This window comes from Convolutriloba macropyga, chromosome 12 (assembly GCF_964194025.1).
Source record: "Convolutriloba macropyga chromosome 12, txConMacr16.3, whole genome shotgun sequence".
In the NCBI taxonomy this organism is placed as follows: Eukaryota; Metazoa; Xenacoelomorpha; order Acoela; family Convolutidae; genus Convolutriloba; species Convolutriloba macropyga.
This window is the reverse complement of record NC_134479.1, coordinates 17,986,458-17,999,499: the sequence shown is the minus strand read 5'-3', so window position 1 is coordinate 17,999,499 and position 13,042 is coordinate 17,986,458. Positions and strand designations below refer to the sequence as shown.

The following is a 13,042-nucleotide window of genomic DNA, read 5'->3' as shown; positions in this document are numbered from 1 at the left end:
ACATCAATATCAGTTCTTTTCAATTTGATCTCGCTTAATTTACAGATATGTGGGATTTATGTACAAGGCAGTACTATCTGTAAGAGAACAGCTTTATCTTATTAGTATCTGTTAAGAGAGCAGATCTGTCCGCTAGTTCTGAATATTACTTCAACAATCGAACAATACCGACGCTTATTACATTTAGTGTCTAATAACAATTATTATATCTTCGGTATAAATGGGCATTTTATTCGTAGAACCGCTATATTAACGCATACAAAGAATACGTGTAAAATTTCTAGTTTTTAACAAAATCTAAACTAATGGGGCAAATTTTTGACCACATCTGTTTAACTCATGTCCTCAAAAATAACCCCATCATAGAGCAAATCATTACTGCGCTCTGCTACTTCGATTGTCATACTTCGTAAAATCAAAATTTGCCTCAATAAAGAGGAAAAAGGAAAAACGGAATAGCATAACAGATATTATTAAAAACAAAAATACGCAAAACAATCTCAACACATCAAATACCCAAGGAAAAAATGAGAAGTCGGTTTAAGCAACCACATTCTTGGAGAAAGCGCGAGTCAGAATACAACTAATTGTTTTTCTTGATTTGCTAACGCGTAGCAATGATAACACATCAGAATAAGCAATTTAACTGTCTCATATCGTTTTCAGAGCAATTATAGAAACGTCACTCTCAACATTTCAGCAATTGCTATGGCCCTTTATATGAAAAATTGTGTTTTAGTTTTGCATTTTAACAAGTCCCATTTTTAGATTATTCTTTAATGGATCAATGCATTTTGGCATCAAATTTTTAATTGCTCTAATTCGCAGAAAATTACTCTTCCTCATGGAGGAAACAGAGATTTTCAGCTTTTCATCAGCAGCACTAAGTTGGGTCATGTCTGAAATCTGTTCAACATAATAATGCTAGTTTTAATAAACTAATGGGCAAATTTTTGATAACATCTGTTTAAACTCAAGTCCTCGACATAACGCCAACATAGAGCAAATAAATCATTACTGCGATCTACTACTTTAATCGTAATACTTTGTAAAATCAAAATTTGCCTCAATAAAAAGAGGAAAAGCCGAATAGTATAAACAGATGTTCAAAAACACAAAAAATCCGCAAAACAATCTCAACACATGATATATCCAAGGAAAATTTGAGAAGTCGGTTTAAGCAATCACGTTCTTGGAGAAAGCGACTAATTCTTTTTCTTTACAACTAATTCTTTTTCTAGATTTGCTAACGCGTAGCTATGACAACATATAAGAATAAGGGACTTAATTGGCTCAAATCTTTTCAGAGCAATTATAGAAACGTCAATCAAATTTTCAGAAATTGCCATGGCCCTTTACATGAAAAAAATGTCTGGTTTAGTTTCGCATTTTAACAGGTCTAACTTTTAGATTCTTTAATGGATCAATGCATTTAAACATCAAAATTAAAATTTCTCTAATTCGCAGAAAATTACACTCTTCCTCATAGAGGAAACCGAGAGATTTTCAGTTTTTCTTGAGCAGCACTAAGTTATGTCATGTGTGAAATCTCTTCAACTTAATAATTCACCCCTTGAAATCACAGCTCAACAAGTGCTTAAAAATCAATGATCAATCTGAACAGTTTTGGCGAGCGACAGAGTAATTTCAGCATTTTTTAAAGAAATTTGAGCAATTAAAATTATCAATTTTCAGTTGAATGCTTTGCTATTTGAACACTTACTCTTGTTGACGAGTCTTCTCAAGTATGCTTATTTGTAGAATTGAAAGCAATTAAAAATCCATCGACTTTCAGTCACTTCATACAAATTTGAAATGGAACGTAAATCGGAGTGGTTCTCAACATCCTCTCCAAAGGTGAGCAGTTTACAAGGTATTTTGGTTATTTGAAAGTTAACTTCTTTTAAGAAAAACAACATAGCTGGCAGATTGCCAGAAAATAGCCGCAATAGATTCGTAGATCGGCAGTCTAAAAAAAACAGTAAAAAAGACAGACAAAAAAAAAACTCGTCTTTTCATTGAAGGCTGATCTGTTATATTTTGATTAAAAGTCTGTATAAGTTATTGCTGCCTCTTTTAACTGATCTCAAATAACCTTCATTTAGAGTGACACACACCCATTTGACCTTATCTCTTTGAATTAAAGTAAAAAAAAGTCAATTTCAAAGTGAGGAAGTCATTTTTGAGAGTGAGGTAATTAAGTGTGACCAAAAATTTAATCATGCGCATGAACAAAAAAACTCGCTCCACTAAGAGCGAAAAATGACGTCACACATGCAATTCAGTAGAAATTGCATGAACGAATGAACAAAAAGTGGCTGTGACGTCATATGGTCGTAACAAAAATCATGACGACGAAATAAAAAAATATAGCAGGACAAGTCCTGACGTACAATTCAAAGAATTTTCATTGACTAAACAGAGAAACTAGACCTAGAATGGACTATGAGTGAATTGAGAAAACCATTTTTAAAAGAATCAGAATAAAAAATTAAGAAATAAACAGAAAATCAGTGTCAAAATGCCGCATGTGAACGAAAAAACCACTAGCGTGAAATGAAAATTTAATTCAAACAAAAAACTAGGCCTAGAATGAGCTGTGAATGGATTGGGAAAACCATTTAGAAAAAAAATCCGATCCAAAAAATCGAAAAAACAGTAAAAATCAGAGTGAAATTGCCGCATGTGAACAAAAAACCACTACCGAAAAACCGAATTTTTGTTCAAACACCGTTTTCTCACTCTACTTTAAAATTAGAGCGAAAAAAATTCACGCCGCAAAACCACTCGCTTTTTCGCTCCATTTCCTGTTTCGGCGTGACCAAAATCACTACTCCAATTCAACTTCAAAAATCATGAAAATGTGTGAACAGATCTTAAAAAAAACATAGCCGGAAGATTTCCGGAAACGACTCGAAGTCGAAATTTGACTATTCTCACTAATCAGATGCATCGCCAGCATATTATCAATCGACAGGCAGTGTAACCAATTCACAAAGAAAAGACTGGAGTAGTGAAAACTTGACAAAGGACAGAATCAAAAAAAAATTTTCTCTAAGAATCCCAACAAAGTTCTCTACAAAAAGATAACATGCAGCTTTCCGTCCATAACTTATAGAAATCAATTAATTATATATTTGGCTAGATCAATCTCCCACCTAGTACTTGCAGAGCACCTAGTAGTTGCAGAGAACAACAAAAAAGATTAAGAAAAACTCTTTAACGAATTAGAGATTTGTATAATTTGTTTAAATGAAAACTGCCCTGCTAAGCCTCCAAGTGCAAATTCATAGTATCGACACCTACACAAATGCTCTTTATTGAGAAAAAATTACCAACAAAAAACATAGAATTGGAAGAAATAGGCAATAAACTTAGAAAAAAGAAAAAAGTGGCCAAAATTTGCTCTGATTTACTCAATTTTTCTTGAACAAAAACAACTCGAAACTAATATCAATCAGAATGAGAGACATCCAAAAGGGCCACAACATTTGAGTTCCACTAGAAAACTCCCCAAATGCCATCAAAGGTTGATGAAGAACAGAAACGACATTTAAAACCAAATTGAACAATTAAAAAACGAGAAAAAGTAAGGTGTTTTTTAAATTTTACAGGAAAAAATACAGCCAAATAAAGTTACTTTGAGCAAATAGAGCAATGAAATGCTCGCGAAAAAATGGGCAAGTCATAACAAGCTAAAGAAATTGTCTAAATTGTCTTTGAAAAAAAAAACGAAAAAAAGCCAAAAATTTTAAAAAAGTGGTTAAAAAATTCCTAATTTTTCTGCCATTTTTCTTCAGAAAAAACGTTTTATAACAACAAAATTGTAACAAATTTGTATCTCTGATTATCCTTGAGTAACGAGCGTCTATGCAAATTGCACTTAAAGCAGTAAAACAAAAAAAAAGACCAAAATACATTAAATTTCCTCGAAAAATCAGCAAAACTGATCAAAAACCTCCAAATTTGCATAAAACTCAAATTAACTACTTGAAACCTTCAATTCCTATCACAACGAGCCCAAATCAAATACAATATCATAATCAAACCTCATAAACAAGAAAAATTGCAAAAAACTGCTTTTAAAAGCCGCACGTGAACAAAAAAAATTTCGCTCGCTCAGAGAAAATTTTTTCACACATCAATTTCTCGCTCTCTCAAAAACAGCTGTATGAACAAAAAACCACTCTCTTTTCGCTCCACTCTTCACTTTTGTTCAGCAACCAAATCACTCCAAATTTTTTCACGCGTTTCATTTCCCGCTTCAAAATTCACTCCAATAAAATTGATTAAAAAAAAAAAAGGACTTCTCCAATACTCCTCTTCGAGTCGTAAAAAAAGACAGCGCCCCAATACAATTCAAATTCTTTGAATTGTAAAAAAACCAAGAGAAGGCCAATAATAGCCCCATCTATCGCAGTGCGGCTATTAAAAATGAACCTGTAATGATATATGAATCTGAAAATCCCGCTTTCTCAGTCACCAATTTGTCCAAAAGCTCAACTTTCTCCGGATTATCTTCGAACAGGGACATGAAACTGGCTTGTGTGCCAGTTGTTCCTTTTACTCCTCTGAATTTGAGCTCATTTCTTGCTCTGAACATGTTCCTCAAATCCTGAACGAAATCTGAGATCCATAAACAGGTCCTTTTTCCAACAGTCGTCAATTGGGCAGGTTGAAGATGGGTGAACGCTAAAAAAAAATAGATCAATGTTAATGTCGGCAAGGTTGCCATGCAGTGAATTTAAGGTCACCCTTATCCCTTCATAGATTAGGCGATTACCAATTAAAAACTGAAAGAAGATAAGTCAATCTCTTGAACCTATAAAATAATCAAGGAAGTGTTCATGCACTTTTTTTTCGAATTGTCGCACGCTTCACAACTCCAAACAATCAGTTTTTTCCCAGTAAATTTTGCATTACATTTTAACAGCACTTTTCACAACTCATTTTAATTTGAAGTCAATTTCTAGGGACACTTGACATAGTCAAATGGATTCTGAAGTAGTCTTTGCATGTTTAATTTGGTGTTTTAACTGCCATAAAACTTTTTAAAAACTTTGCCTAATGGCTAAAAATAACCATTAGATGCCTAATCGATGCCTAAAATTTTGATGCCTAATCGAGCTTTCGCCTAATATCCTTAGAAATTCGATGCCAATCCGAGTTGAAAAAACGCTACAATACGTCTCAAAGTTAGCAACTGATCAATTTGATAATGACAAAGAGTAAACTTATTTTTTTCGGCGCTGACATCAAATAGATCTAAAAGATGAAAATATTTACAAGCAAAGGAGCAAATGGATGCTTATGTGCCAGTAACTTGGAACTCATGGAACTTTTAGAACGTTTGCTTGCATTGCAACATTCGGGTGCAGTCAATTTTAAAAAACGAATCTTCCATATACATACAAGCGTGCAACTTCAATGCCTTTTCTTTCTCGAATTATTGGTTTCCGAATTGCATTGGTATCAGCTTTTCAATTTGTACTGAAATCAGTAAATACGCGTCATAGTGAAAAGTTCTGAAATGAAACGCGAGTTCAGCTCAAAATGATACAATACATTACACAATCCGCAGAATATAAGTTGCTCGCAGAGCTTTCCTTTAAGAATAAAGTTGAAGGATTCACGGTAAAGCACAAGGCAACAAATCTGTACAACATTTTGCAAAAATGGTTTAATAAAACCAGAAAAGTTGAAAAATGTTACATAATTATCAAAATTTAAAAAGCTAATTTCTACTCCAATATCATGACCTCGTGAACTTTTTCCTTTAAACTGTGATGTATTGCTATCTATAATGTTTGACAGATTGACTAAAGGGTCCGCTTCACCATACGGAGCATGGTAAAATGCACCCTTGGTTAAGAATTAAATTTTTACCTATGTTTATGTACATACCTAGACAAGGCATATCCGCGTATTTCTGTGAAAATACACTCAGTCTCTGAATGCATCGTGCAATCTTGGGCATGAGAATGTCGAAGGCGTCTCGGATTGAAATTAGGTCGGCATTGTCACCTACATAACATGAGGTGGCACCCCAGTGGATAATTGGGGCAGCTTTTGGGCACACTTTTGCGAATGTGTTCACGTGAGCCATTACGTCATGGCGAACTCTATTTCACTGAGGTTTTGACAATAATCAGCAAAAGAAAGTAAAGATATCAAACTGTTTACAAAATGAATGAGCCAGGTACAAAAAAAAGATGAGACAAGTAATGAGTAGTGCGCATAAAATGAGCCCAAAGTCAAGTTCTAAAGGCAACAAGGCGTCTCGGTAATGTGCGTTAACACAATGCTCCAAACCCAGTTTTCAAAATTCTTGGCTTGAATATCTACGAATTCCAGCAGAGATAGGAAAGAGTAAACATAGCTGGCAGATAGCCAGAAAATAGCCGCAATAGATTCGTAGATCGGCAGTCTAAAAAAACAGTAAAAAAGACAGACCAAAAAAATTAGTCTTTTCATTGAAGGCTGATCTGTTATATTTTGATTAAAAATCTGTATAAGTTATTGCTGCCTCTACTAGTTGATCTCAAATAACCTTCATTTAGAGTGATACACACCCATTTGACCTTATCTCTTTGAATTAAAGTAAATAAAAGTCAATTTCAAAGTGAGGAAGTCATTTTTGAGAGTGAGGTAAGTCGTGACCAAAAATTTAATCACGCACATGAACAAAAAAAACTCGCTCCACTAAGAGCGAAAAATGACGTCACACATGCAATTCAGTTGAAATTGCATGAATGAATGAACAAAAAATGGCTGTGACGTCATATGGTCGTAATAAAAATCATGACGACGAAATAAAAAAACATAGCAGGACAAGTCCTGACGTACAATTCAAAGACTTTTCATTGACTAAACAGAAAAACTAGACCTGCAATGGACTATGAGTGAATTGAGAAAACCATTTAAAAAAATCACATAAAAAAATAAGAAAAAAAAGAAAATCAGTGTCAAAATGCCGCATGTGAACAAAAAAACCACTAGCGAGAAATGAAAATTTAATTCAAACAAAAAACTAGGCCTAGAATGAGCTGTGAATGGATTGGTAAAACCATTTAGAAAAAAAGCCGATCCAAAAAATCGAAACAACAGTAAAAATTAGAGTGAAATTGCCGCATGTGAACAAAAAACCACTACCGAGAAAACGAATTTTTGTTCAAACACCGTTTTCTCACTCTACTTTAAAATTAGAGCGAAAAAAATTCACGCCGCAAAACCACTCGCTTTTTCGCTGCACTTCCTGTTTCGGCGTGACCAAAATCACTACTCCAATTTCACTTCAAAAATCATGAAAATGTGTGAACAGATCTTAAAAAAAAAGACAGCGCCCCAATACAATTCAAATTCTTTGAATTGTAAAAACCAAGAGAAGGCCAATAATAGCCTCAGCTATCGCTGTGCGGCTATTAATAAATAATAAAGCGTTGATCATGCTTTGTTATTTAAAAATTGATGCATTCTTTGATCAAGGACAAAGATCAAGTAACTAATTAGCAGTCTGGTTATTTTTTTGTTAACTACAATGAACAAAAGTATTAGTTGAATAAAGAAATAAAGAAATCAACATTAACACAGAGCTGGTGGTATCGAAGCAATAAAGCCCATAACAAAACACCTTTAGAAAAATTTAGGTATCACTCACTGGAAGGAGGAAGCCATCTGTGTTCACTGAGACTAAGCAACAAGTTGACAGAATTTTAAATAATTGGCAAAATTCAAAAGTAAACTGTGATTTTCTACAACAAATATATTCAAAAATATGATAGCTATCAGATATTAACTGAAACCATTATATAGTTTCAAGCATACCATTTAAGGAAGCCAATTGGATCTTTATTTATTGATACTGAGTCATGAGACTGCAAAAAGGTCAAATGCGGGCAAAACACAAAAATTCAAATTGAATATGAGAAAACACTTTGTTTAAGTCATGGAAACCAGAAATTCTCTCTGAAAACATAATATATGATCATGGGGCCTCATTTTGACAAAAAAAAACGTGCATGCGTATTGGTTGAATTCTGATTAAAACTTTTTCTGTTCGGTTAGTTTTTACAAGACATTGTCTCAATGGAATCAAATTTATTGATTACCTAAAACCAAGAAGAGAACAAAACGATCCTTGATAATGAAACACGTTCAATATAAACAGCTAATTCAACCAAAATAGATACTTTGGCAACAAAATGTCAATAAATCAAAAGAAAGATTCATTTTGCTTAATGATTTTCTTAAGTTAGCAAAAATCCTGCAAAATTTTTATTTCGTAACACTCTTAAAAGAAACGGAAGTATCACTAGCCTTCTTTTGAGTTGACTCAATCGTCCTTCAGCAGTTTGAGGTCTGCACCATCGTCAAAATCGAAAAAAAAATGAGCCAAAGAAACATTTGGTGCCCTTTTTGATGAAAAAATGTGAACAAAAAAAAACGGATATCATTCCAATGTTCACAAATCTCTGAACCTCGATAACTGTCTAGAAAAATTTAAAAAAATCTTTTTAGTTCCACATTCTACGCGGTACGGGTTTTCTGATGACACCAATCACAACTCTCCACGATATATCGATCGGCAAAAATGACTGAACAATATAAAACCCATTTGGGTATATATTTCCTCCCCCTGCTAAAGCCGGTCGGAAGAAAAATGTACTCGGCCATAAGAATTGTGTTACAATTATAAGACACAGTGTCAAAACCCCATCAATGCCTTTTCTCTTCCAGAGCTGCGAAATCAAAATCAACATTGTCAATATTATCGTGCATCTCTTTCAGCTGTTCTGTAGTTATCGCTAGACCCAACGTCTGCTGTGACTCAGCTAAATACAGCCACAGTTTCCTCCAAGTTGTGAACTTCTTGTGATCACTAAAGTTGTATGACATTTCTGGTGATGAATATCGTCCTACCAAGGGCGTGTGATAAATCTTGTGTTCATCCACTTTTTCTATCTTAGAATTTTGGCGTTCCGGAACTGGAGATGCAACTTTGTTCATATTGCTGCCTGAACGTGACATAGCCGGTGCTGGTCCCCCATTTGTTGGGGTGAAGCCTCGCGATGGACCACGCGAAGACATGAAACCTGAAATATTATCTGTCAATCAAAGCAAGAAAATCCTTCCATAATAAATCTCGTAGCTCGCAGTTGCGTAGTCTATGGATGAAATAACATGTTGACACTCCATCAACACTGAAAAATTTTGAACAGTGACCTAACACTCGTAACTACGGGTTATGTCACTATTTTATATCGGCGATGAAGAAGAACCATAAACTAGTAGTCTACACATGTGCTTTACTCGTTTTTTATTGCTGCAATTATTGTTGTAATCACAATGAGATTTGAACAATAACATCGCCACAACGGTTTGCAATGCAGTCGGCGTTGATTGTTCAAAAACTCGGCCACGCCTCGGAGTTCGATAATTTCTTTTCACGACAACAGTGGCGTCACAAAACTCGTCAGTATCAACTGGCTTAGGCACTGATATATAAACAACCACGGCATATTGAAGTTACCGACGGCGAAAGCAGTTACCGACGGCCAGTTGTTAGATTAAAAATCAATGCTTCATAACTTTTGACACTTTTCAAAATTGCAGTAATGGCTGCCAAATATTTTTTTGGTTAAAAAACTCGATAATCGTTCTCTCCCAATTTAATTCGGGGGCTAGAAAAATACGATAGCCTGGTTTTTTTTTCGTGATGACAATTTTCGCAGGTCGATATGTTTTGCGGAATCTTTTCCGTTTGCCCCCCCCCCCCCGTTTCAGAGCACGTGCAGTTTCATAGTACATTATTATGTAAAATTACGGCTTGTGCGTCTAGGGGGTGCAAGTAATATGCGACCACTAAAATGGGGGGGGGGGGGGGGGGTTCAAACTGAAAAGAGAAAAGATCCCTTTTGCGGAGTGGTAAAAATGACAATATGGAAAAAAACTTGAACAGACTTTCTAAAATTTTTTATTCCTTGTAAGAAAATTTTGACATCCCAAAGTTCTCTCTCATTTACTTATATATGCCTTAGATATGTTAGAAAATTGATCTGTTATAATTTCTTAAAACGAAATTACTCAATAATCAAGCAGATTAAAAATAAAAAGATCAAGACTACCCACTTGAAGCAAAACACTTAAGTTCTTATTATCTAATGATAACAATTAAACGGACGATTGCATACATGCGGTTATCATGAGAAATTGAGGATCGATTATTTATTTCTGAAACAGTTTGAGGGAGCAGGTTATTTTAAATTTTACAAAAACATAAACCGACTAATGCAGGAAGAATTACTCGCGAACGACAGGCGGTTAGAATAAAATTTTCACACCGTCGGGGTTTGAACGATTGACCTCCCAACCTATCTCCACATGTACTGACCACTCGGCTATCAGACCCTACTTATTTTTTTACTGCAACCGATTTTATATTAGCGACAAGCTTTACTTCGAAGTGAGAGCAATAGAGATCACTCAAAAAAAGAATGAAAGCGTTAAAAAGTCACTTGAGAAGTCAAGTATGTTCTAGAAAAAAAGCGCAAAAGGGTCAAGCGAAAAATTTGCATAAAAAAGACTAACGCGTGTACAATTATTCCTCTGAACTTCGTTCAAGAGCAATTTAAAAACTGTTCAAATGTTCTTCCGAATTAAACTGTTTCTAAGAGAAAACGATGTCCAGCAAAAATTTTCAGCTGAGTGTGACAAATCAAAATTTTGTTTTCAAAAAGTTCAATTCATTTATGCATCTTTCTTTACAAATTAAACTTTCTAAGAGACGACGATGTCCAGCAACAATTTTCAGCTGAGTGAGACGAATTTTGTTTTCACAAAGTTCATTTATTTATGTATTCTAATAATCATCAAACTCAAAGCATCAGTCTTCGGAGCAAATTTGATCAAATTCCCTAATTTTAAGTAACGTGCAATTGTAGTAAGAAGTGAAACAGCTGTTGGTGCATTTTGAGCTCAAATATGTTTCCGAAGCCGCTGCTACAGTTATTAACAACAAACATTCTTTTGACCTATTTGGAATTTGTTAGTCTTCCTTGTCGAATCTTGAGGTTCAAAATCTTAAGAGTTTAGAAGTTGTTTTGTGAGCCCTTCTGATCAATTTGCGCCTTTCACTATTGTAGCATTTCCGAAATCACTGCTTTAATCCTACTTCCCTCTAACGGTAAAAAGTTTTAAAATTTGATTAGAATAATAAAAAAACTCGCTATTGGGTCGCACGGCTATTAACAATTCAAAATTGTCGCAAATAAAATTATAGTTGAGCAGAAACAATTAAAATCGGTCGAGAATTACGATTAAATTGAACAGAACCAAGGTAAAATCCCAAATAATCAAATACTTTAAAATACAAAAAAATACATTTTGTGAATTTTCTTTTTAATGTACAATTCTGAGCTCGATGGATTTCTAACAAAATCAATCATATCTTCGTACGTCAAATATAGAATACAAAAAATGGTATATGTCCCCCCACTACGCGGGTTTGGAACATAAATATAGTCATAAAGCTAACTTCACTCGAGAATCTGCAAGACCGAAAGCCTTAAAGATTACAACAAAAACCATTGGTAAGGAAAAAATAATTGAAATGGTTCACTATCGCAAAAAAAATTGAAATCAATGGCACATCGATGTTCGCGATCTGTGGCAACTTCTCTTTTCTCTGTGAAATACTAGTATTCATACTGGAGCGTTGTTATCAACTACATAGTAGGTATCTTAGATAAGATACCGAAATGTACTTAACCATAGCAATTATGTTACAATTATAAGACACAGTTTTAAAACCACATCAATGCCTTTTCTCTTCCTGAGCAGCGAAATCAAAATCAACATTGTCAATATTACTACGTTTGATGATTTCTTGATGACGATAAGAGACCTGACAGAACTCGTCAGTATCAACTGGCTTAGGCACTGATATATGAACAACCAAAGCATATTGAAGTTACCGAAAACGATAGCAGGCATCACTTAGTTGTTAGATTAAAAATCATTGCTCGATAACTTTTGACACTTTTCAATATTGCAGTAATGCCTATTAAATATTTTTTTGTTAAAAAACTCGATAATCTCCCAATTTAATTCGCGGGTTAGAAAAATTACGATAACCTGGTTTTTTCGTGATGACAATTTTCGCAGGTCGATGTTTTGCGGGAACTTTTCCGTTCCCCCCTCCCTCCTCCCGTACGTTATGTGCCCTCTCGGCACATTATGCACCCCCCAGTTACACAGCACGTGCCATTACATAGTAAATCATTATGTAAAATTACGGCTTGTGCGTCTAGGGGATGCAAGTAATCTGCGCGGGTGCAAGTAAAATGCCCATAAGCTGGGGAGGTTCAAACGAAAAAGAGAGAAGATCCCTTTTGCGCAGTGGTAAAACTGACAATCTGGAAAAAAACTTGAACTTTCCAGTGCGCAGTGGTAAAACTGACAACTTGAAAAAAAAACTTGAAAATTTTGACATCCCAAAGTTCTCTCTCTTATTTGCTTATATATGCCTTTGATATGTTAGGAAATTGATCTGTTATAATTTCTTAAATCGAAATTACTTCATAATCAAGCAGATTAAAAACAAAAAGATCAAGACCTGAAGCAAAACACTAAAATTCTCATTATCTAATGATAACAATTATTTGGACGATTACATACATGCGGCCATCATGAGAAGCTGAGGATCGATTCTTTATTTCTGAAACAGTTTGAGGGACCAGGTTATATTTTAAATTTTACAAAAACAAACCGACAAACGCAGGAAGAATAACTCTCGAACAACAGGCGGTTAGAATAAAAATTTCACCCCCTCGGGGTTTAAACGATTGACCTCCCAATCCATATCCACATGTACTGACCACTCGGCTATCAGACCCCGCTTATTTCTATACTGCAACCGGTTTAATATTAGCAACAAGCTTTACTTCGAAGTGAGATCAATAGAGATCACTCAAAAAAAGAACGAAAGCGTGAAAAAGTCACTTGAGAAACAAAAAAAGTTCTAGAAGAAAAGCGCAAAAGGGTC

The 13,042-nt window shown here is 34.7% G+C and overlaps 1 protein-coding gene across 1 annotated transcript; it reads right to left on the bottom strand.

The window, feature by feature from the left end:
* Positions 1-4,411: 4,411 nt before the first annotated feature.
* On the bottom strand, positions 4,412-9,113 carry LOC142350407 (adenylosuccinate lyase-like). Its single transcript, XM_075402253.1, has 3 exons — positions 8,723-9,113; positions 5,905-6,122; positions 4,412-4,692 (listed from the first exon to the last, which is right to left on the bottom strand). The coding sequence occupies exons 1-3, from the start codon at positions 9,085-9,087 to the stop codon at positions 4,412-4,414; spliced, it is 864 nt and encodes a 287-aa protein (XP_075258368.1). The 5' UTR covers positions 9,088-9,113.
* Between the last annotated feature and the right edge of the window lie 3,929 nt (positions 9,114-13,042).

Bases quoted from the DNA above. Each gene is read 5' to 3' on its own strand.
- LOC142350407 (XM_075402253.1), bottom strand. From the start codon at position 9,087: ATGTCTTCGCGTGGTCCATCGCGAGGCTTCACCCCAACAAATGGGGGA. The intron at 6,123-8,722 runs GCATTGATGGGG...TCAGTGAAATAG, and splicing joins GCAGCTCTGGAAGAGAAAAG to AGTTCGCCATGACGTAATGG. The intron at 4,693-5,904 runs GTATGTACATAA...ATTTTTTTTTAG, and splicing joins CGCGGATATGCCTTGTCTAG to CGTTCACCCATCTTCAACCT.